Below are 27,175 nucleotides of genomic sequence, written 5' to 3' on the forward strand. Positions count from 1 at the left end.
AATACAGAATTGTTTATGAGTTGTTTGTTTTAATTTTTTTTAATTTATTTAATTTTTATTTATTTTTCTTGGATTTTTTTTATCAATTCAATAAAAAAACAAATTCTCTTGTCTTGTTTAGCTTATTGCTCTTCCATTGCGTTCTATTGGATTCTGCGCCTTGAGCGTCCACTGACGGGCGGTCTATGCCGAATTTCGAAATATTTTTGCTGTGGAAATGAGAAATTTTCTATTTTTCTAAACGACCGACCAGCCAACTAGCCAACCAGCCAGCCAACGCGAACAAATGATTTTCCAATGGTTTTTTGGCTAAATTTTGTGAAAATTTCTTTATGCGAATTCAGTGCGACTTGGGCTACTTAACTGAACGCGTTGTTTGACTTTTGAGAAAAATTAAATTGAAAAATTAAAAAAACAAAAAAAAAATCACACATATATACCTTCCAATGCAAAACTAACTCAAAAGAGAAAAGAACCAAAACGAAAAATAGATATATATATAAGCAAGCAAGCAAGCAACCAACATCATCGCCATCCTACATATATATATCTATTATAAAATCTATCTATCTGTCTATCTATATCTGTATCTATTCGAGCAACACACGGCATAAATGTGGAGAATATCGCCGCGTTCAAAAGTGAAATAAGAAAAGTAAATTTTTTTCAAATGAACAAATCTAAAAAAAAATCAATCCAACTAACTAAAATTAGATTATTACAAATAATAGCATTGCAAAACTTTTCTTATAAAAAAAAAAAACAACATACAAAACTAAAAATAAAAGGAGAGAAAAAAGTCAACAAAAATTTTTTTTTAAAAAAATAACAAAAACAAGGCATTAAAAAAAAGTATATTTCAACCTCCTCCTCCCCAAGAAAAAAGTGCAGTGCAAAAAAAAAAGATTTTTTAAAAATACATTTCTATATGCATTAAGGAAGACATAAAAAAATATACAAAATGCAACAACAAGACGTCAGAAAAATGTGTTTTTTTCTTTAAAGCGAAAAATTTGCAGACATAGTGAAATTGTTTTTCAAAGCCTTTAAGAAGTGGCTCTTGCATTTCTAATTTTTTTAATTATATAATAATGACAAGCATATGAAAAAAAAGAAATATTTGGAATTTTTGAAAAAAAAAACCTGAAAGCGAAAAAAAATTAAAAAAAAACCTTAAACGACTGTTAATGAAATTTTTTTTATACAGACATTTTTAAAACCCAACAAATTTATAATTGAAATTTTTGTTTTTTTTTAACTTTTTATTTACAGTGTTATTTTGACAAATTTTAATTTTTTTGTAAATGCAAGAATTAGAAAAAACATTCACCATCCCTTGCCATAACAGCAATTTCTAATTCTAATGCCTTATAATTTGTAACATCATTAATTTTTTTCGTTTAACACAACCTTATTTCGTTTGACGTAAACAACAAGTTCTACTCTACGCCTTTTCTAACTATAACATCAATCAACAACGGTTGAGCGTTTTAACTGTAAACCCCAGATAACGTTTTTTTCCTGATTCCATCCATCTGTGGAAAAAGACGTCCTAAGTTTTGAAGTCGTCGCAACCACACACTTCAAACCTGAGCGTGATCGTTTTTCGTTAACTCTTAAACGTAATTACACGAAAAGCAATATTTCAACGTTCAGCAAAGCCAACACACACAAACTTGAGCAAAATGAATTCTGGGTGAGTAGATGAAACAAATTTGTTATTTTTATTTATAAAATATATATATATATATATTTTATTTATTTATTTTTTTCTTTTTTTAAATAAAACTAAAGTAGGTTAAACTGTGTGAATTAAGGTTAAGGTCTAGTGAAAACATAAAAATTATTACCTGTCAAAAGTTTGTCTATATAGACACAAGATGATTGATTTAGAAAAATCGATGGTTGATTTTTTTTAGAGAAAATGTGCTTAAGGCCGCAAGCAACCTTAAGGCTCTTAAGCTGTTTGGTTAATAAATAGTAAATGAGTTGGATTTATAGCAAAATATGGTCTAAAGAAATGAGCTATATGTAAAAAATCGGTTAATTTTGGCAAGAAAACAGTTAAAAAAATAACAAAATGACAATTTTTAGAAAACCGATTAGTGTATAGAACTAAAAAACCGGTTTTCAAAAATCAAACCGACCACGCTACTAAAATTACTTCCATAAGCTCGTAGGTCTTAAGCTGTTTGTTAAAAAATAGTAAATGAAGTGGATTTATAGCAAAATATGGTCTAAAGGTCTAAAAAAATGAGCTATTTGTAAGAAACCGGTTAATTTTTAAAAGAAACCAGATTTCAAAAAAAAAAAAACAAAATGATAATTTTCAGAAAACCGATTAGAGTATAGAACTAAAAAACCGAAAAACCGGTTTTCAAAAATCGAACCGACCATGCTACTAAAATTAGTTCCATAAGCTCGTAGGTCTTAAGCTGTTTGGTTAATAAATAGTAAATGAAGTGGATTTATAGCAGAGTATGGACTAAAGAAATGAGCTATTTGCAAGAAACCGGTTAATTTTAGCAAGAAACCAGATTTTCAAAAAAAAAAAAACAAAATGACAATTTTCAGAAAACCGATTAGTGTATAGAACTAAAAAGCCGAAGAACCGGTTTTCAAAAATCAAACCGACCATGCTACTAAAAATTACTTCCATAAGCTCGTCGGTCTTAAGCTGTTTGGTTAATAAATAGTAAATGAAGTGGATTTATAGCAAAATATGGTCTAAAGATCTAAAAAAATGATCTATTTGTAAGAAACCGGTTAATTTTAACAAGAAACCAGATTTTCAAAAAAAAACAAAATGACAATTTTCAGAAAACCGATTAGTGTATAGAACTAAAAAACCGAAAAACCGGTTTTCAAAAATCGAACCGACCATGCAACTAACTCGAAACTCAACAAATAAAAACGCAGACCTATAAGCTTATAGAACTAATTTTAGTAGCGTGGTCGGTTTGAATTTTGAAAACCGGTTTTCCCTGTTTTTTAGTTCCATACACTAATCGGTTTTCTGTAAATGGTAATTTTTCTAGTTTTTGAAAAATTGGTTTTTGCCAAGATTAAACGGTTTCTTACACTGGGCTCATTTCTAACCATATGTTCTCATAATTATCTCTTTGGGGTTTTAACTTTAGAGGAAAAAATTTATGGAAATTTAGCTGTAAGAGAAAATTCCATCAGCATTTTGTCTATAAAGATATTTTTATCGAATTTTTGGCTGTATAGAAAATTTAATTATAATTTATTTAGAAATTTCTTATCGATATTTTTTTTAATGTAATCGAAATTTTTCCAATTAAGAAGTTATCGAACAAAAACGTTGTCAAAAACTTTCTGTAAAAAAAATTCTATCAGCATTTTGTTTTTAAAGAAATTTTTATCGAATTTCTGTCTGTTTGGAAAATTTAACTCCAATTTATTCTTTGGAAAATTTTTATCGATATTTTTCTTAAAAAAATGTAATTGAACGTTTTTCGATTGAGAATTTATCAAACAAAAACTTCATCAACATTTTTCTATAAAAAAATATTCCAACAGCATTCTCAATAACGAAGTTTCTATCGAATTTTTAGAAAAAATGTCATCAGCATTTTGTCTATGAAGAAATTTCTATCGAATTTTTATCTGCATAAAAAATTTAATTACAATTTATTTGGAAAACTGTTATCGGTATTTTTTAATGTTATCGATTTTTTTCGATCGAGAAGTTATGAAACAAAAATTTTATCAAAATTTTTCGATAAAAATCTTAAAGTAAATTTTTTAAATATTTTATCTTAAGAAAAAATTTTTTTGAAAATTTTTCGGTTTTCTAAAAATTAAATCAGTCTTAGTAGTCAATGCTAATTATAGTGTATTTTAAGTAAATAAATAAATAATAATAATCCGGCTTTTTAAAAATGTAAATTTCTCGAATAGTTCAGAAACCGGTTTAAGAAAAAAGCCGGTTTATTAATCACCCTAAATTTTAGCTACGATCTTTAAGGACAGGCTTTGATCAAAACTGAAACACATATAGCCAATATTCACAAAGGTTTATAAAGATAAAAATACAATGCAGCATAGCGTACTTCAAAACATTAGACTCAGCAAAAATCTAATACTATGTTCAGACCATAGCTGTTTTCAGCAAACGACTCTGTATCCCTTTATAATGGTCTGAAAACAACTCGTTTTTCCTTTACAACCTTTAAGGGCAAAACGACTCTTTTGCCAAAAAAAACAAGGCAATCATAGCATGTGAGCCCAAATAAATGCCTTAATTGTGCTAAATAAACACGGCCCTAAATAATGTGAAAAAATAAAAAACGATTTTTTCCAAAAAAATAAAAAAAAATTAAGCAAACCAATTTTTGCAGATAAAGCTAGAAAAAAATAAATCCTAAGAAAAGTGCATAGTGCATTGGTACTCGGCGATAAAACGAAACTCAAATGGCTTAAATAAATAATTCAATATTTTACTACGTGCCGACAGGCAGACATTGGTACTTCGAATTAGTTGATTAGGCTTGTGATCAACATTTTGAGGCGCTGCAAGCCTAACAACGAAGTTAGTATAGCCTTTATTTTATGGCAGAATGCATGGCACAACAACCGTAAATAAATAAATAGATAATATATGTGAACTGATATTCCATTTCCTGTTAATATACATATTTCCTTTAACAAAACCCTTATGCTTCTTCCTTGGCATTTGCTAATAATAATTAATAACATGATGTCCTTGAAAAACAGTGATTCTAAACACATGTTCTTATACGTTAAACTACACATGCCTTATTGTCTCATATTACTATACTACTTATATATGCTATGTATACGTATGCACATACGTATCTATGTCGATTGCCAATTATTGCCAAATAAATAGAAAAAACATGGCTTATGCCAATCATTTCGCATATTTTCAAACAGTTTTGCGGAAATTATCGCTTTTGTCATTTTGGTGTGTATGTTTTTCTTAAAAAGGCCTTGCAATGGCACCTGTTGCAAAATGTCAAATCAAATATCAAACAAAAAAAAACCACAACTTACTAAACTAAAAAACTTAAAATATTGTATAAAAACATAAACATTCCAAACAAACAAAAAAAAATCGCCATATAATTACTATCTATATAAGTTAAGCACATGAGACACTTAGTGGGTGGATATGATTTATGGTCTTTTAGAGATGTCCGAATATGTGTCTATGTGCTAACAGGAATATGTGCAGCAAGCGCCATCTATGAACGAAACGAAATAACTTTTCAGAAAAGGGAAGAATAAAGAATGACAAATAATAGAATATAAAATGTATATATATGTTTTTGCTATTTTAAGTGCAATATCTAGTGAATTTAAAAATACTTAAATTTTTTGAGAACTAGTTGGATTTGTAAACCATAATCAAAAATGCAAAAGGAGTCAACAAACAAAAAATTTAAAAATCAGCTATAAAAAATATATTAATTATTTTATTTTTATATCAAATGAAATTAAAAAATTCAACAAACTAAAATAAAAAAATTAAATAATAAAAAAACAATAAAAGAAAAATAAAATAAAATAAATTAAAATAAAAAAAATAAAAAAAATAAAATATAATAAAATAATATGAAATTAAATAAATTAAGATTAAAAAAAAAAACAAGTAAAAGCGTGCTAAGTTCGGCCGGGTCTAATCTTATATACCCACCACCATAGATCGAATTTGTCGATTTCTTTTCCCGATATCTCTATATGTTTGCATAAACAAAGGATAAAAGAAAAGCATTGATTTAATATTGGATCTATATAAAGTGATAGTAGAATTCGGAATTCGGAATTGAGTTCAATGTTGGAGACCATAGTAGAAGTCTATGTGTAAAATTTCATCCAATTTGTGCAAGAATTGCTTTCTTTAGGGGCTCAAGAAGTTAAATAGAGAAATCGGTTCATATGGGAGCGTATTAGGCTGAAGACAGATTCAGACCATATTTCACACGTATATTGAAGGTCATAGGAGAAGCCGTTGTACAAAATTTCAGTCAAATCGGATAATAATTACGCCTTCTGGAGGCTCAAGAAGTCGAAATCGCAGACCGGTTTATATGACAGCTCTATCAGGTTATGGACCGATTTGAACTATTGTTAGTACAGTTGTTTAAAGTCATAACAAAAAACCTCATGCGAAATTTCATCCAAATCGGATAATAATTGCGTACTCTAGTGGCTCAAGAAGTCAATACCCCAGATCGGTTTATATGACAGCTATATCAGGTTATGGACCGATTTGACTCATTGAGCCTTCCTGTGGAGGCTCAAGGAGTCAGGACCCCAGATCGGTTTATATGACAGCTATATCAGGTTATGGACCGATTTCAACTATTGTTAGCACAGTTGTTCAAAATCATAACAAAAAACCTCATGCAAAATTTCAGCCAAATCGGATAATAATTGCGTCCTCTAGTGGCTCAAGAAGTCAATACCCCAGATCGGTTTACATGACAGCTATATCAAAACGTGGACCGATATAGGCCATTTGCAATCCCAACGGACCTACACTAATAAAAAGTATTTGTACAAAATTTCAAGCGGCTGGCTTTACTCCTTCGAAAGTTAGCGTGCTTTCAACAGACGGACGGACGGACGGATATGACTAGTTCGACTTAAAATGTTATGACGATCAAGAATATATATATTTTGTGAGGTCTTAGACGAATATTTCGAGGAGTTACAAACAGAATGACGAAATTAGTATACCCCCATTCTATGGTGGAGGGTATAATATAGTCGGCGTTGACAAATTTTTTCACAGCTTGTGACTCTGTAATTGCATTCTTTCATTTATCAGCTGTTACTTTTAGCTTGCTTTAGAAAAAAACGTGTAAAAAAAGTATATTTGATTAAAGTTCATTCTAAGTTTTATTAAAAATGCATTTACTTTCTTTTAAAAAATCCGCAATTACTTTTTGGGCAACCCAATAAATCTATTATATAAAATTTAAATTGTTGTGCTATGTTTGTCTGTTCCGTATAAACTCAAAAATGGCTACACCGATTTTTGTGAAATTTTCACAGATGGTAGAGTTTGACCCACCGGTGAAAATAGGGTGTTAAATTTTTTGATATCGGAAGTGGGGCGGACCCTCCCAAACATATTTCAAAAACGGCAGATCTCGGAGATGAGTACATCGATTTAAGCGAAATTTTACATGCCATCTTATGGCACCCCAAAAATATGAAATTGGTATAAAATTTATGGGGTCAATGAACCTGGGGGGACGTCCCATCCCAAAACCCACCCGAAGGGACATGTTTACCGATTGGGACAATATGAGTATCTAATGAAAGGTATTTAAGAGTTGAGTACGAAATTGGTATACAAATTTCACCCTGAGTGTTAGGGGTTCCCCTAACTCCCAAAACCCCCCAGCAGGGCCCATTTACCCATTGAGACAATATGGATATCAAATGAAAGCTATTTAAAAGGAGAGTAAACATCTGATATAAAAATGTATTCCTTGGTGTCTGAGGCGCCTCCCCACCCCCAAAACCCCTCAACCGGACATATTTACCGATTGGGACAATATGGGTATCAAATGAAAGGAATTTGGAAATTGACTAACATCTGTTATATAAATTTTGTCCAAGTGTCTATGGGGCCTCCCCAACCTTAAAAGCCCCCAGCACTGCACATTTACCCATTGAGACAATATGGATATCAAATGAAAGCTATTTGAAGGAGAGTAAGAATCTAATATAAGGATGTTTTACTTGGTGTATGAAGCTCCAGCCTACCCCCCAAAACCTATCAACAGGACCTATTTACCGATTGGGACATTATGGATATCAAATGAAAGGTCTTTGGGAGTTGACTACGAATATGGTATACACATTTGGCAGAGTGTGGGACCGGCCCACCCATTAAATACCCTTTAAAAAGACATGCAGTTCGATCGGGATAATATGGGAGTTGAGTTCGAATCTAATGTTGATATAAGGACCCAAGTATCTGGGCTACGCCCTGCCGTTCACCAGGACATGTAGATCGCGACAATAGACAATAAAGGACTCAAATAAATGGCCTTTTAGGTCTTAGCGTCGGTTGGATTGACCCTCTCCTTCCAATATAAACAACACCAAACTGTCATGTAGGACATATTGTACACAAATGAAAGGCATGTCAGGTGGCAATCCCCCTCCCCCCTTCCTACCCAAAACAAAAAAGAATTAAGAATGATGTATGAAGACCGATCAGGATAGAATAGGACAACAATAAAAGGTCTTTGGTTGTAGAGTACAGTTTTTGCCCTCAAACTGGGATAGACACAGATAGAACCTGCGTATCTTTAAAAATGTGCTATCCCAAGTGGTAGCTTTCAAACACAATTTTGAAAGAAGATAACCATCACAACAAAAAATTAATTAGTGTGGATCTGAACGAGACACGTAGCCCTGAATGTTTTGATCACCACTTTAAAAATGCTTCAAAAAAAATCCATTTTCAAAGAGACATTTTATGGTGTAGCGAAGCACAACGGGTCAGCTAGTCTTAAATATAAAAATCAATTTTTGTTACAATACTTAGTTTGTATGTATTTTCCGTATAGACTTAAAAATGGGTAAACAGATTTTCTAGAAATTTTCACAAATGGTGCAGAATGGTCCTGTGGTGAAAATAGGGTGCTACATTTGTTGAAATCTGTGCTACATTTGTTGAATCCCCTAATTTTCAGAAACGCCAGACATCGTAGATGAGTGGTGCGATTAAGCGAAATTTTGTGTGTCCTCTTAAAGTAACGTAAAAACAGAAATTTGGTATACAAATGTGGGTGGGATATCTAGGGAAGTCGCTCCACTACCAAAATGCACCAAATATGTATAGGCCAATCACGACAATGAGGGACTCAAATGAAAAGTATTTAAGATTAGAAAACGTATCTGATATTCAATTATAGGGCTAAGGGTTTGGGGGACAGACCCACCCCGGAAAACACCCCTAAATCGGACATATTTACCTACCTTGTAATATGGGGCTCAAATTAAAGGTGTTTGGGATTAGAGCTTGAAATTGGCACCTACTTTCGGGACCAAGTTTCTGGAGCTTCATCCCTTCCCCAAAACACCCCTCAAACTGGACAAATTACAAATTTTAGCTTACTTTCGACAGATGGACGGACGGACAGAAGGACGGACGGACAGATGGATGGACGGACAGAAGGACAGACGGACAGAAGGAAGGACGGACAGAAGGACGGACGGACAGAAGGATGGATGGACAGAAGGACGGACGGACAGAAGGATGGACGGACAGAAGGACGGACGCACACAAGGACGGACGCACACAAGGACGGACGCACAGAAGGACGGACGGACAAAAGGACGGACGGACAAAAGGACGGACGGACAAAAGGACGGACGGACAAAAGGACGGACGGACAAAAGGACGGACGGACAAAAGGACGGACGGACATACGGACGGACGGACATACGGGCGAACGGACAGACGTACGTACACGACTTGGTCGACTTAAAATGACATGACGATCATATTTCGCAGGTGTTACAAACGGAATGACGAAGTAAGTATACCCCCATCCTATAGTGATGGGTATAGATATAGTAATGATTCCTACTATTCCCATCTACTATTTGTTAAAAATGTAATATTTTGTAAAAAATTATAATTTACAATAATGATATGGGATTTACTAAAAAAGGGAAACAACAAGTCATAGAGCGCCAAATAAAAAAATTCGAGTTAATTTTTATGGAATTTTGAATGAATATTTAACCATTATTAACAATACAATAATTTCGAATCAGAAATCGGGATACAGATAGCCGGCCAAATGCTTTTAAGCAACATTACACATTTTGCCAGTTCCTTAGTGGAATGTCCATGGGCAAGAATTTGCATTACACAGTTTGCCTTTGGTTAGGTTAGTTTGAAAAGAGGGTGCAGATAATAATCCGCCCCATGACTCTATAGACATACACATTAGCCAGTAATCGGCTTGTTGTGCGCTCTGAAATCTAAAAAACTTAACAGTAACCTCGAAAAAGAAAATTTTATGTGAGGAACTCCGTGCTACTTACAAAATTCCTAATTGTTTTCATTCCACTCCCCTATGTTGGTTCATGTCTGGTATTGTGTCTCCAACTAAGTACCGGTGTCTCTTGGCCACGAAAGCCGAGCCATGACATATGAAATGCTCCAACGTCTTATCATCTTCCCACATGCCCTACACATGCTATCGCCTGTTGCACCGATTTTGCATAAGTAAGGACATAGTTCTATGTGTCCCGTTATGACACCAAAAGCTATACTGACCTCCTTCTTACTTCCTTTCAGTAATAGCCTCGCCTCGTTACATTTTGACAATATACTGCAATGGAATCAAAATAATTTTCTTAAAAATTTTTGGAAAATTATTGAATTTTTTCTATACATATATTATAATTATTTTTATTTAAAAAATGTGAATTACATATATGTTTTCTTTTTGTTTTTTGTAATCTTTGGCAATTTTACTCTTGAAATAAATTGTCGCGATTCCTACTGTTCCATCTACTCTCTATTCCATATTAAATGCATTGAATGTAACATATATTTTTTTTTGATTTTTTTAAATTTTTTCCTCTGTTTTGCTTTTCTTTAAAGCATTTTCTATCAATCTTAAATTTTTATTTATTTTGTAAAAATATTTTTCAAAAATTAAAATTTTTCCCTGGCATTTTTGTTGTTTTGATTCTTCTTGTAAGTAATCTCTCACACATCTGGTTAATGTCATAAATTACGCCCACCTTCATACCGGCATTTTTTCTTAAACAAACTACACCTCATCTAGCTGCTCAATGGGGTTACGAAAAAACGTGCAAAGCTAAAAAAAAACATATATAGTTTTTAAGGAAAAAAAATCATTTTGCATTGAAACTAAGAGCAAATTTTCAAAAAGAAAATCAAAAAAGAAAAATCATCTGAAAACTAGGTCAGGATGAGAACATCAACCAATGCGGTCAGAGGGTATGAATCATCATCATTATCATGCATCACAAAAGCCAACATCACCTGTGCGCGTTTCACATTTGGAAGTATATGGGGTTGGGGGTGGCATGAATAGCGCCAAGGCCTTGAAAATTTTGACGCCATGCCACCAAATGGCAATAATCACAAAGAAATTATTGGAACATTGGCTCGTGTTTATGTCCGTCCTTGCTACTGTGCTTCCTTCAATTATCAGATGTTAAACCTTAAACTGACAAATTGGTTGAAATTATTTGGCGTTTGATTTTTTTATGCTTTTCAATATTGACGTCATTGTTGCCTGCCAACAGTCTTGGTTGTGGATGTTGTTGTTTTTGTTTTCCCAAATGGTTATTTATTAAACAATCGATTAAACATTGTTGGGCGCTCATGTTCGTTTAGTGAACTAAATTAAATTATTTCACACCCCACTTATTTTGCTCTTTTTTTTTTTTTTTGGTTTCCATTGCTGGCTTTTGTGTGTTTTTGCGGCGTTTGTGCCATTTCAACGCCTCTATTAAACAATTTAATAAATTTAACCGGTTTGTTGTTGCCGCCATCAGGGCTTTGTTCCCCTTTTGTTAATAAACAATTAAAAGCCGCTTGCCATAACTATTAACAGCCATTTAATGTTAATTTAACGCCTACCCAGACAAAGACCATTTTGATTTCAATTTGATTGTGGAATTTTGATTTGAATTCATTCGCGTTAATATGCAATGAAGTCACACAAACAAAAATTTTCTAAATGATGACATTTTTCTAACTGAGGGTAACTGACCAAAACCCAAATTAAATCAAAACAAAACAAAGCTGCTGTCATATCTTTAGAGTAGGCTTTTGTGGTACATATAAGTCAGCTTTGTTTTAAGATTTTATTTATGCTAGCATCGATTTCATCTCGTATAGTATCATTTATTAAGAAACTGAATCATTGCCACCATATCCAATTGAAATGGCATTGAATACTTTTTTGGATAACTACGTCACATTGTGACGCTGAGTCAGGTGGGAAAACCGGAAACCTGAAAATTTAATAGTTTTTTTATTTATCTTAAATAGTGTGTTTACACAAACTTCAGTATTAATATCTGTACTGAGGCAGAAATTTTATTCGTAGTCAGATAGAGAATATTTTATTTCAATACAATGAGGTATGAAAAAATGACCTCGATTCCTACTGTTCCCATCTACTATAAATAAAAACAATTGTTAAAAAAAAGAATAGGGGTTAAAAAGTAGGATTTACGTAAAAATTTGGGGAATTATTTTTGATATATGTAAGAAAAAACAAGTAAGAGCGCGCTAAGTTCGGCCGGGTCGAATCTTATATACCCTCCACCATGGATCGCATTTCTCGAGTTTTATGCACGGTATCGTTTTTTAGTCAAACAAATGCCTATGCTTTTGGAGCTATACCAGGTTATATTCCGATTCGGGCCATAAATGAATGCTGAACATTGTAGAAATCATTGTGTAATATTTCAGTTCATTCGGATAAGAATTGCGCCTTGTAGGGGCTCAAGAAGCAAAATCGGGAGATAGGTTTATATGGGAGCTGTATCAAGCTATTGATCGATTCAGACCATGTAAGACACGTATGTTGAAGGTCATGAGAGAAGCCGTTGTACTACATTTCTGCCAAATCGGATGAGAATTACGCCCTCTAGAGGTTCAAGAAGTCAAGATACCAGATCGGTTTATATGGCAGCTATATCAGGTCATGTTCTAATTTGCGCCATACTCAACACTGTTATTAGAAGTCATAACAGAACACCTCATGCAAAATTTCAGCCAAATCGGATGAGAAATGGGGGCTCTATTGGCTCAAGAAGTCAAGACCCCAGATCGGTTTATATGGCAGCTGTATCAGGTTATGGACCGATTTGAACCATTTTTAATACAGTTATTGGAAGTCATAACAAAACACGTCATGCAACATTTCAGGCAAATCGTATAGTAATTGCTCCCTGTAGAGGCTCAAGAAGTCAAGACGCCAGATCGGTTTATATGACAGCTATATCAGGTTATGGACCGATTTGAACTATTCTTAGCATAGTTGTTGAAAGTCTTAACAAAACACCTCATGCAAAATTTCAGCCAAATCGGATAATAACTGCGTCCTCTAGAGGCTCAAGAAGTCAAGACCCCAAATCGGTTTATATGGTAGCTATATCTGGTTATGGACCGATATGAACCATACTCAGCACAGTTGTTGGAAGTCATGATAAAACACCTCATGCAAAATTTCAGCCAAATTGGATAAGAATTGTGCCCTCTAGCAGCTCAAGAAGTCAAGATCTGGGATCTGGGATCGGTTTATATGAACGCTATTTCATAACGTGAACCGATATAGCCCATTTACAATCCCAACCGACCTACACTAATAAGAAGTATTTGTGCAAAATTTCAAGTGGCTAGCTTTACTCCTTCGGAAGTTAGCATGCTTTCGACAGGCAGACGGACGGACATGGCTATTTATTTAAAATGTCATGACGATCAAGATCAAGATATATACATTGGGGGGTCTTAGACGAATATTTCGAGGAGTTACAAACAGAATGACAAAAATAGTATACCCCCATCCTATGGTGGAGCGTATAAAAAACGAATTATCTTTGATAGATGTAAGAAAAAATTATATAGATTCCTACTATTCTCATCTACTATAACAGAGAAAATATTAAAAAAAAAGAAATTCCAAATGAAATTTTGGCGAAATCAAATGAATAACAACAAGTGTATTTTGATGCCATAAAATTAAATCGATTAATTTTTATTGTTGTAATTTGTTAAATGCGATTCCTACTGTTCCCAACTACTTTCAAAATTTTAAAATAAAATTGAAAAAAAGAATAATTTAAAAAAATTTTATTTTAGAAGAAAATTGTATTTTCATAGAAAATGTTCCTAAATGTAATTTGCATAAAAAAGAAAAAAATTTTTCAAAAAAAAAAATCCATCAAATAGGATTTAATTGATAATAGAGATAAATAAAATCCTATCAATATTGATGCAGAAATTTTATTTTTAGTGAGATGAAATATTCTATTTCAATAAAATGAGGTATGAAAAAATTACCTTCATTCCTAATGTTCCGATCTACTATATTTAAAAATAAATATTATTTAAAAAAAATTTGGCTTCCAATAAAAAAAACTTCGAGAGTTACGAAAAAACTTGGTAAATCTTAATAAAAAAAAAACATATTAACTTTGATATATGTAAGAAAAAATATTTCAATTCCTACTGTTCTCATCTACTATAATTGAAAAATATTAAAAAAACGGAGATCCAACTAAAAATTTAGCAAAATTAAAAAAAAGAAAAACCTGGTTCATTTTGATACGTTTAAATAAAATCGTTTGATTTTTGTTGTATTTTTGTTAAAAGCGATTCCTACTGTTCCCAACTACTTTCAAAATAAAAAATTAATTTAAAAAAAATATTATAAAACATTTTATTTTAGAAGAAAATTGTATAGAAATTGAAAATTGTATTTTCAAAGAAAATGTTCCTAGCTGTAATTTTTATAAAAAAAATTTCATAAGAAAAAATTTTTTGAAAATTCTAAAAAAAATCCATAAAAATAGGATTTTAATTGACCATAAATAATAAAAAAAAATAATTTCGTTAATGAGGCATAAATTTTATTCTTAGTGAGATAGAGAATATTACAATATATTTCAATAAAATAAAGTATGTAAAAATGTTCTCCATTCTTAATGTTCCCAGCTACTATAAATAAATGCAATTTTTTTAATAGAAGAATAGGGGTTAAAAAGTAGGATTTACGAAATATTGGCAAAAAAAAAGAGCAAATTAACATTGATAGATGCAAGAAATTTTTTTTTCGATTCCTACTGTTCTCATCTACCATAACTGAAAATGTAGAAAAATTGACATAAAATGTCATTTCTTGATGTATTATATTGCCTTTTTTTATTACCCCACCCTAGTGTCTATAATCTCCTTTCTTTCGATTTTCCTTATAACCATCTTAAATCTTCCCATTAATTAAACTAAAATCCATTTTCACATATTGCAAACACATTGTTGAGATTTTGCAAAAACCATTTTGCGTATAATATTGGAAAAAAACAAAACAACATAAATAAAATATAGGCCACATTAAACGCCCACACTCTCAAGGAAACGCATGTTTTTCACACGAAACAGACCACGGTAGTCCAAAACTATGGCATGGTCATATCTAAATGCAAGTAATGCCTTTGGCTGATACATCAACGTCATACAAACGGATACAGCCAACTAACTCACAGAGTGTCATAAACATAAAAGAAAAGTGTCATAAATATTGACATATTAACAATTTGACAATATTAAAAAAAAAGAAATAAGATTGAGAAAAATTTGTTTAAAGCTATGTCGGGGTCAAAAAGCTGCAAAGTCCATTAACGCTTCTGGGTACTAAAAAAACTTTGAATTTCAATAGAGATAATTAAATTTTTAATAAAAAATTTTCGACTAAAATTAAAAAAAAATGTTAGTGCATCAGTGTATGAATGGCTTTTGGCTTAATTATAATTAAATTACAATTTTTGTTTTCTAAAAAATTAGAAAATTGCTTTTTTTTAATAAAAACAAATAAAAAGGCGTTAGGTTCGGCCGGGCCGAACTTTGAATACTCACCACCTCCTGTTTATATGTAAAACACCTTTCGTCATAATCCGGTGAAAGATGGTGAAGATATATCCAAATCTGCAACGATCTACGCCAAATTGAAGAGGGATGTCAGAGGGCCTAACACAACTCATTGTCCCGAATTTCGGCGATACCGGGCAATTAATGCGCCTATTATGGGCCCAAGACCTTAAATCGAAAGATCGATCTAATGGCAGCTATATCCAGATCTGGACTGATCTGTCCCAAATTGAAGAGGTATGTCGAAGGGCCTAACACAACACACTGTCGCAAATTTTGGCAAAATCGGACAATAAAAGCGCCCTTCATGGGCCCAAGACCTTAAATGGACGGATCGGTCTATATGGGGGCTATATAGATATAATTATGGACAAATAAAAGACTCTGAGCAAAGTTTCAGCTCAATATCTCTATTTTTAAAGACTATAGAGTGATTTCAACAGACTGACGGACAGATGGACAGACGGACGGATATGGCTAGATCGTCTCAATCAAATACATATATACTTTATAGGGCCGAAAATGGATATAGCAATGTATTGCAAATGGAATGACAAAATGCCATACAAACCGATCTTGGATCTTGACTTCTTGAGCCACTTCAGGGCGAAATTTTTATCCGATTTGGCTGAAATTTTGCATGAGGTGTTTTTTTTATGATTTTCAAAAACTGTGCTAAGTATGGTAGAAATCGGTCTATAACCTGATATAGCTGTCATATAAACAGATCTGGGGTCTTGACTTCTTGAGCCTTTAGAGGGCGCAATTTTTATCCGATTTGACAGAAATTTTGCAAGACGTGATTTGTTATGATATCCAACAACTGTGCCAAGTATGGTTCAAATCGTTTCGTAACCTGATATAGCTGTCATATAAATAGATCTGGGGACTTGACTTCTTGAGCTTCTAGAGGGCGCAATTCCTATCCGATTTGGCTGAAATTTTGCATGAGGTGTTTTGTTTATGATTTTCAACAACTATGCTTAGTTTGGTTGAAATCGGTTTATAACCTTGAGCCTTTAGAAGGCGCAATTCCTATCCGATTTGCCTGAAATTTTGCACGACGTGTTTTGTCATGACTTCCAACTACTGTACCAAGTATGGTTTCAATCGAATAACATGATATAGCTGCCATATAAACCGATCTTGAATCTTGAAGTCTTGAGCCACTAGAGGACGCAATTCTTATCCGATTTGGCTGAAATTTTGCGTGAGGTGTTTCCCACAACTATGCAAATTATGGCTCAAATCGGTCAATAACTTGATATAGCTGCCATATAAACCAACCTGGGATCTTAACTTACTGAGCCCCTGTAGGGCGCAATTATTTTCTGATTTGGTTGAAATTTTATGCAACGGCTTCTCCCTTTAACATACGTGTCAAATATGGTCTGAATCGGTCTATAACCTAATACAGCTCCCCTATAAAATGATCTCCCTAGTTTACTTCTTGAGCCCTTTAGGGCGAAATTCTTGTTCGATTTGTCTGAAATTTTACACAAAGACTTCTACTGTGGTCTCCAACATTCATTCCATTATGGTCCAAATCGGACCATAACTTGATATAGATCCAATAGCATAGCAATTCTTTTCTTTTATCCTTTCCTTTGTTTGCCTAAAAAGAGACACTGGGAAAAGAGCTCGACAAATGCGATCCATGGTGGAGAGTATATAAGATTCGGCCGGCCGAACTTAGCACGCTTTTACTTGTTGTTTATATACAATAGCTATGTTCGTCCGTCTGTCTTTCGAAAGCACGCTATAAATATAAATTATATTATATAAATAATATATATTTTTTAGTTATTTTATATTTTTTTACAAATAAAAAAAATAAATCATAAGAAAATTCTAACATATATTTTGTTTATATTTTTTATAAAAAATATTTAAAAATATAAAATAAATAAAATCAAAAATAACAAAGGTAAAAAAATTATTTAAAATAAAAATTTAAAGAATATGTAAATATATTTTATTAAATACCTAATATTTTTAATATATTGTAGTATATTATAAAAATATTTTTTTTTACGCAAACAATTTGTGAAAAAATATAAATAAAAATAACAAATATTTAAATACATTTGGTTCCTTTTTTACAAAAAAATATATAAAACAAAAAGCAATGAAAAAAAATTAGTTTTCATATAAAGATAAAAAAAATATTTAATGCCTAATATTTTTAAAATATATTTGAGTGATTTTTTTTAATAAAATACTAGAAAAATGTATACTAAATAAAAAATAAAAAAACACTATGCTATTTCTGACCAATCCCTTTAAAACAAATCCATCAAAACCACAATAAAATCACCTAACATAGCAGCATAGCGCACATGAATAATTTTGTGGCATCAAACCAATGACAAATTCATCAAAATATATTAAAAGGCGGTTTTATAGTCACTACAATAACATTGTTTATATTTTGCCTTCTTCTTCTTCTCTTGGCCAACAAAAGTCGTAAAAACACAAATATTACTCATTCAACTTTGGGTGGACCCAACAAAAAAAAAGTTAATTGAATTGTTTTTTTTTCTAAGTTTATTATTTTTTATTTTACTTTAAAGAAAGAAGAAAAAAAATTAAAACCGGAAAACGTGTGCAAAAACCAAAAATTTAAATAAAATTGTATATATTTTCATATTTAAGAAAATGTCATTAGCATTAACTTTTTTTTTGTTTTTCTTTGGTTTTTAGACATTGGTGGTTGAGCACTTGCTACATATATCATTGGTTTTATGCCTTTTTTTCTCCTTTCCCCCTTTTTGGATTATTCTTCAGCTGGCTAGCTACCTGTCTCTTCGAAATCTTTAGGGTTCTTTTTCCTTGCTCCCTGTTTTTGTTTAGCCATGGCCAATAGCACTCGCTGAACTGAATGAGTAGGCGTTTTAGCACACCACAGCAGTGTCTGTGATTTTGCTATGCCGAAAGAAATTATAGCAATTTTCAAGGCTAATATTAAATTATTAATGGCGGAAAATTGACGGAAAGACAATTGGTTGAATACTAATAAAGAGAAACACTAACCACAATGCAGTAGCAAGAACAATGAGATGAAGCGGAACTTAATACAGACACAGACAGATTAAGTGAAGTAGTAACCAAGGAAAAAGCAGAAGGACGGACTTAGGAGAGAAAGACCACATGGAAAAAACAGAAGGAAAATCTGCGCACAGTCTTTGTGTCGTACAGAAACATTAAAAATAACAAGGACAACATAAGACTTCCTATACAAAATTTTGATAAGGAAATCGCAGGTTTTAGGGTAACAGATATTCAATAGCTTCCATTCAAATGTTCTTTTGGTCCAAATTGAATAAAAACTACGTCTACTAGAGGCTCAAGAAGTATAATTGGGGATCGGTTTATATGGAAGCTATATCAAAACTTCGACTGATTTAGCCCAAAATGCCGAGTGGGCTATCCCAAGGCACTATCTCCTATTTCAGCGAAATCGGACAATAAATGCGCTTTTTATGGGCTCAAGACCTTAAATCGAGAGGTCGATCTAAATGGCAGCTATATCCAAATCTGTACCTACCTGAGCCAAAGTGAAGAAGGATGCCGAGTGGTCCAACACAACTCACTGTCTCGAATTTCGGCGAAATTGGACAATAAATGCGCCTTTTATGGTCCCAAGACCTTAAATCCAGAGATCGGTCTATTTGGCAGCTATATCCAAATCTGGGCCAAATCGAAGAAGGATGCCGAGAGGCCCAACACAACTCACTGTCTTAAATTTCTAAGAAATTGGACAATAATTGCACCTTTTATTGACCCAAAACCTTAAATCGAGAGATCGGTCTATATGACAGCTATATCCAAATCTGGACCAAGCTGGGCCAAATCGAAGAAGAATGCCGAGTGGCCCAACACAACTCACTGCCTTAAATTTCTGAGAAATTGGACAATAATTGCACCTTTTATTGACCCAAAACCTTAAATCGAGAGATCGGTCTATATGACAGCTATATCCAAATCTGAACCGATCTGGACCAGAATCAAGAACGATGCCGAGTAGCCTAACACAACTCACTGCCTTAAATTTCTGTGAAATCGTACAGTAAATACGCCTTTTGCGGGTCCAAGAGCTTAAATCGGGGGATCGGTCTATATGGCAGCTACATCCAAATCTGATCCGACCTGAGCCAAATTGAAGAAAGATGCCGAGTGGCCCAACACAACTCACTGTCTTAAATTTCTGATAAATCGGACAATAAATGCGCCTTTTATGGGTCCAAATCCTTAAACCGAGAGATCGGTCTATGTTGCAGCTATATCCAAATCTGAACCGATCTGGACCAAATTCAAGGACAATGCCGAGTAGCCTAACACAACTCACTGCCTTGAATTTCTGTGAAATCGGACAGTAAATGCGCCTTTTACGGGTTCAAGAGCTTAAATCGAAGGATCGGTTTATATGGCAGCTTTATCCAAATCTTGACCGATTAACAAACTTGGTACAGTTATTGGAAGTTATATCAAAACGATATTTGCAAAATTTCAGCCAAATCGAATAAGAATTGGGCCCTCTAGAAGCTCAAGAAGTCTAGTTCCAAGATCGGTTTATATGGCAGCTATATTAAAACATGGACCGAATTAGCCCATTATCACTCCCAAGCGACGTACATAAATAGGAAGTATTCGTGTAAAATTTCAAGCGCTTTACTCCTTCGAAAGTTAGCGTGCTTTTGATAGACAGACGGACGGACAGACGGACGGACAGACGGACGGACAGACGGACAGACGGACGGACGGACAGACGGACGGACGGGCGGACGGACAGACGAACGAACGCACAGACGGAGGGACAGATGGACGGAGGGACGGATGGACGGACATGACATGAAGATCAAGAATATATATACTTTATGGGGTCTCAACCACGCACCACGTTTCGTCAATAAGACGATTTCGATAACTGACAAAGTAAAATACTTAGTTGTGATCTTGGACAGGAAATTGAATTGAAAGTGTAACATTCAGGAGCGTACTAAGAAGGCACACAGATGTTGGGCACTATGTAGACGGGCTGTAGGCCCGAAATTGGGCCTGAATCCGAGGATAGTCCACTAGCTCTACAGGAGCCTGATTAGACCAATAGGGAAGAGGTTTCCGATCGGATACCTGAGATGAACCTTGAAATCGAGTGCTAGATACTGCTGCCATTGGCACAGTCTTGAATTGACGGAACCCTAGTATTGCCATCTGGAAGATCATGTTACATGTCATTTGAGCCACTAAACATAAAAGTCAATAACCATTCCATTACTTAATTTTGACACTTATAGATTGGATGAAATTACGTATGTGAAAAATATTTTGTAATATTTTTTTTCAATTTTAATTTTTTTCCATGCTCATCTAAGCCATTTTTTTACAAAAGATCTCAAACTATACAACTCTACGATAACAATGTTGGTTTATGGTTAACTATTTGGCCAAACAAATCATTTTCAAATTTTGTCTGGCTTTTAAAAGCAAATATCATAAACCATATGCCAAAGGCTAAAAACCTAACCTAGGGCACACTAGATCTCCCAACACCCTGACACCTCTCTTTTTGTAATGTTATACATAGGCAAGCACTTAGCAACGATCTTTTGTTGTTTTTTTTCCACATCTTTTTTGTGAAATGAAAATATTTTGCGTTGATTTCATCATTTATCATAAGTTCTTTCATAATCACCAAATGGCAGCAGCAGCAGCAGCAGCAGCATAATTTTGTTGACTTCTTTGACTTTTTGGTTCGTTTAGGTTCGTAGTCAAATAAAAGTAGCTGCTGTAGCTGCTTTCAAAAGATGGCCCCATGCAGTTAATGTGGATTGAATGCTTTATGGTGCTTACCACCATCACAATTCAATAATGTGGTACATCACATCACAACACAACATCTCTTCCGCGGACAAAACACAACCATTAACAGACCTACAAATTGCAGACTTTTTGGACTTTCACTCTCGAAACTCGTCGAAAGATATTGTGTGTGTGCGGCCAAAAACAAATCGCAGTCAGTCCCAGCCAGCATCCCACAAATGGTGGTTGCCTGCTTGCTTGCCTGGAATGTCTGAAGGGGCGTTTGTATTGGTCAGGTTTATTGGCACTTATGACCAGATCAAAAAGCCTGGCATTAACGTGTTTTTGTATTTTTGTGGTTTTTTTTTCTTCTTCTTATTTTTGGAAATTACCTTAATAAAGATGAAATATAGTGGCATAAAAGGTTTTATTGCATGGCCATGCTTAAGAAATGAAAATTAATAACAAAACAAGAAATTGAAATAAGTTAAGCAGCAATGATGGTTTGATACCCTGCATAATGGATAGTGGGCTTAAAGTTACTGCTAGGAATAGCAAAAGGTTGCTATGAGTCTTAAAGTATGGCTTACAAGCCAAGAGAGATAAGTATTTGGAATATAGAAGGCCACTATAAAATATGAACTTCAATAAGCTTAAATAAGTTCTAAATTTCTTTTAGAGACAATTTTTGACATTTTTTGCTCCTCCAGCATACTTGGTAGCGAAAAACAAGTAAAACGGCGTTATGTTCGGCCGGGCCGAACTTGGATACCCACCACCTCGGGTATATACGTGAACCACCTTTCGTCATAATCTGATGAAAAAGTTATAATTTATGCCCCCATAGCAGCTATATCGAAATATGGTCCGATTTGAACAAATACGGATATTGATTGGCCTTACAAGTGCAAGTACAAGTCTTTGTTCAATTTTGTAGAACAAAATATTAATCTTTTTGGTAGACATATCCAAATATAGACCGATCTGAACCATATACGACACGAATGTCGAAAAGCCTAACATAAGTCACTGTGTCAAATTTCAGCAAAATCGGATTATAAATGTGCTTTTTATGGGGCCAATACTAAATGAAGAGATTAGTCTATATGGCAGCTATATCCAAATCAGGACCGATCTGTGCCAAAATGCAGAAAGATGTCGAGGGACCTAACACAACTCACTGTCGCAAATTTTGGCGACATCGGACCATAAATACTTCTTTAGTGGTAGTGTTTATTGATATTAGTCTTAAATTGCTGAACGTCAATATCGGTGGGAAAGACATTAGCCGGAAGTCGATTCCACATACGAATGGTTCGGGCGAAAAATGAATTTTCTCGGTAATGCATGGTCCGGTCGACTGGCCAATCGATTACAAACGGGTGTGAGTTTCAGGCAAGTCTTGTATTCCTGGTGAACATCCTAACGTCAGGGATAAGAAGACGAATATCCCTGGAACACACGTCATGAAAATAACTATAGAGCAATACAACGCTACCCATATTCCGACTATGTTCAAGGGAAGCAATAGAGTTGAATACCCTACTGTCCCCATTGAACACCATCGCTCTCGGTTGAACCCGGTCAAGTAGCTCCAAGGATGATTTTGGAGCTCCTGCCCATATATGAGAGTTATATTCCATCCTCGCCCTGATGATATAGATATTGAGAAGATCAGAAGAGGTGAAATATTTCTTGCACCACTTAAGAAAGCCCAAACACTTGAATGCTTCTTTCGACACTTCGAATACGTGTTTTGACCAGCGGAACATCAAGAGAATCTGACTGCTCAATATCTATACCGTCGATAGATATCGACGATTGAAGTGGGTCAGTGAATCGCTTGTGAGACAAGAAACCGCACTGCGTCTTCTGTGCGTTAAAGTCTACTCTGCTCATTCTACCCCACTCGGAAATGGGCAACAAATCCTGGGAGAGTGTCTCATCCATAATGCGCCTCCTGTGCACAATTTCTTGAGGAATGGGCCTATGGTCAAATGAATATGAATGACACAGACTACTGTCATCGGCAAATGAGTAGATTGGATTCGAAGTTTGACCCAATAGATCGTCAATGAAAATAAGAGCCTTGTGGCACACCTACGGTCAATGTATACTCATTTGATGAGAACCCATCTACCACAACTCGTATAATGCGAACTCTGAGAAAGCTCGATATAAATCGAACGAAGTTGTTACCGACACCAAAAGCGATAAGCTTTGATAAAAGTGCACCGTGCCAGACCCTATCAAATGCCTTGGAGATATCCAGAGCCACGACCTTACTCTCACCGAAATGGTGGATAGAGCGACTCCATCGTTCCGACAAAAATGCCATTAGGTCTCCCGTAGAGCGATTTCTGCGGAACCCATATTGTCTGTCGCTAAGAAGGTCATTGGACTCTAAGTATCTGACAAGATGATGGTTAACCATACTCTCCATAACCTTGGAGAGCGCGAAGCATATCGCAATTGGCCGGTAATTCGAAGGGTTATTCGCCCCAACTTTCTTGGGGATGGGAAAACATCCGCACGGTAAGCAATGTTGAAAAGGTTACGTAGTGGACGAGCAAGCGTCGAAGAACACTTATAAAGGACAAGTGTTGATATATCGTCCGGGCCCGGAGATTTATTAACGTCGAGATCCGCAAGGACCCTTTTAACTCCACGTGTTCGAAAGAATATCAGCAAAAAGTTGTTGAAGAGCCTAACGCAACTCACTGTCCCAAATTTTGGCACAATCGGATAAAAAATGCGTCTTTTATGGGCCCAAGATCTTAAATCGAGAGATCGGTCTATATGGCAGCTATATCCAAATCTGGACCGATCTGGGCCAAATAGAAGTGGGTTGTCGACTGGCCTAACACAACTCACTGTCTCAAATGTGTCTTTTAAGGGCCAAAGACCCTAAATCGGCGCATCGGTCTATATGGCAGCTATACCCAAATCTGGACCGATATGGGCCAAATTGCAAAGAGATGTCAAAAGGCCTAACACAACTCATTGTCCCAAGTTTTGGCACAATCCGATAAAAAATGCGACTTTTGTGCACACAAGACCTTAAATCGAGAGATAGGTCTATATGGCAGCTATATCCAAATCTGGACCGATCCGGGCCAAATGGAAGTGGGTTGTCGACTGGCCTAACACAACTCACTGTCCCAAATTTCAGCAAAATCGGATAATAAATGTGGCTTTTAAGGGCCTAAGACCCTAAATCAGCACATCGGTCGATATGGGGACTATATCAACATATAGTCCGATATAGCCCATCTTCGAACTTAACCTGCTTATGGACAAAAAAAGAATATGTGCTGAGTTTCAGCTCCATATCTCTTTTTTTAAAGACTGTAGAGTGATTTCAACAGACAGACGGACGGACATAGCTAGATCGTCTTTGATTTTTACGCTGATCAAGAATACATATACTTTATAGATTCGAAAATATACCCCCATCCTTCGGTGGTGGGTATGAAAATAGCAGTTGGTTCTAAGGAAGGACAGTTCATTTATGGCTCACATGCCCTTGCCTCCAGCTGTCTCAAATGATATGACAAATTTAATATAACCTCCATCATATGGTCTTTAGGCAGCACCAGAAATTCATTGCCTACCATTTGTGTTGAGCAATGGCAAAATGAGCTTGCAGAAGATGATCTTTTTAAATTACAATACAACGGTAATAATAACTTACAAAACAGCCAAACTATTGTATTGTATAAGTTTTGTACAAAAAAAAATATTTTATTATTATTTTTATTTCTTGTATAATAATTTAATTTGCACTTTTTAAGCATTGCAAAAACCAACCCCGAAGGAAACTTTCAATGCCATGCTTTGGGCTTTTTTTTATCATCATCAGGAAATCCTAAACCAACTTAACCACATTGACAATAATAATGTATAGCACTGCATGGCAAATGCGCATTACAATTTAAATTAATTTCCTTCACAGATATTCAAGGCATAGGTAAAGTTTTTTATTGCTGATTTATTATCCCAGCGATTGCAATTTTGTCATCACCATCATCAACATGAATAATCGCATTTAAAACTTTGTTGTTATTTTGCATCAAGTCATTGTCTTTCCTTCTGTTTTTTTGTGGTGTATGGAATTTTGAAATAATTCACACTTGAGTTGAGCAATGTCAATGTCACCATATCGCAGTCAATCGGAGCCATCCTACCAACACTGCCTACCGTAAATGCATTAGCAGACAGACAGACATGGTTGGAGAGGGATGGACGAACGAATGAACAGTTTATTCATGATCTTGGGAGTTCATTTTTTGCTTTTTTTTTGAAAACACTGGCTATGGTCATACAAACAGAGTGTAAGGCATTAACATGTCATAACAACATTTAAAATATTTATTTAAAATTTAAAAATCATTGAGGGAGCAAATTAAAAACATATTTCAAAAAGATAATAAATGAAAATATTACAAACAATTAGGTCAGAAAAATCTGGGATATGAAGAAAATAAAGGAAAACTTATTTATCATTCAAATTAAATGGCGCCCAACGTGGCGCCAGAAAAAAATATTGGAATAAATTTATTTTTTGGAAAAATTATTTTTTTATGATAAAATCATGTTTTTGTCTAATTTATCTGACGTACAACAAAAACCTATCATCGTTGGGCGCCAATTTTGAAAAAATTTTAAATATTTATTAACGTTTTAAAATCACCGAGGAAGAAATCTTAAGAAATTATTCCAAAAAGATAAAAAAAAATTAAAATACGCCATAATAAAATTAACACTTATTTATCATTCAAAGCAAATGGCGCCCAACGGGGTGTCGGAAAAAATATTGAAAAAGAAATTCCGACAAAAAATTATTTTTTTTTTTTTTTAATTTCTGGCGTACAGCAAAAATTTATCCTCGTTGGGCCCCAATTTTGAAAAAATTTTTTTTCATGATAAAATCATGTTTTTGTCTAATTAACCTGACGTACAACAAAAAACTATTCCGTTGGGCGCCAATTTTGAAAAAAAATTTAAATATATATAAAGGTTATAAAATCACTAAGAAAATATTCCAAAAAAATAAAAAATCAAAATACGCCATAAAATTAACACTTATTTATCATTCAAAGCAAATGGCGCGCAACGGGGCGTCGGAAAAAAATATTGAAAAAAAATTCAGAAAAAAATTATTTTTTCTTTTTAATTTCTGGCGTACAACAAAAACTAATCCTCGTCGGGCCCTAATTTTGAAAAAAAACATATTAAATCAGGGACAGGAGATGAAGCTAAGGAATATTACCTTAAAAAGGAACAAGAGAAGAAAAGGCAACTCTATTCCCCACAATAAAGAAAAACGTATTTATCATTCAAACTAAATGGCGCCCAACATAGAGCCGGAAGATAAGCATCGTGCTCTACTTTTAAATATCATTTATTTCAACCCCATGTTGCCATTGGTTCAAAGGAAGTTTATGGAATGAGGCGTCCCCCAAAATTGGTTATCAAATTCGTTTTCTGATCACAAGCACCTTATTGCAGTAGTTAGCAAATATGTCCGGCTTAGGGAGCGGGGTCTAAAAACTATCATTATCGGGATCCACTCTATTTGAGAGCCCTATTTTGTCATGGTGAGCCAATACGTACTTTTGGGGGGTTGTTATGGTGTTAGTGCTTTACTTATGGTATAGTATTGGAGCTTTACTCCCAATAACAAATGTGTCCGTTTTTCGGGGTGCTTTG

At 34.2% G+C, this 27,175-nt stretch overlaps 1 protein-coding gene across 1 annotated transcript in view; it reads left to right on the plus strand.

The window, feature by feature from the left end:
- Positions 1–255: 255 nt before the first annotated feature.
- Positions 256–27,175, plus strand: part of LOC106082063 (uncharacterized) — a 107,134-nt gene continuing 80,214 nt past the window's right edge. The window contains exons 1-2 of the mRNA XM_059365639.1: positions 256–655; positions 1,273–1,696. Coding sequence (XP_059221622.1) covers positions 1,686–1,696 — 11 coding nt within the window. The 5' untranslated portion in view covers positions 256–655; positions 1,273–1,685. The remainder of the gene's footprint in view (positions 656–1,272; positions 1,697–27,175) is intronic.

Source organism: Stomoxys calcitrans, chromosome 3, assembly GCF_963082655.1.
Source record: "Stomoxys calcitrans chromosome 3, idStoCalc2.1, whole genome shotgun sequence".
Classification (NCBI taxonomy): Eukaryota; Metazoa; Arthropoda; class Insecta; order Diptera; family Muscidae; genus Stomoxys; species Stomoxys calcitrans.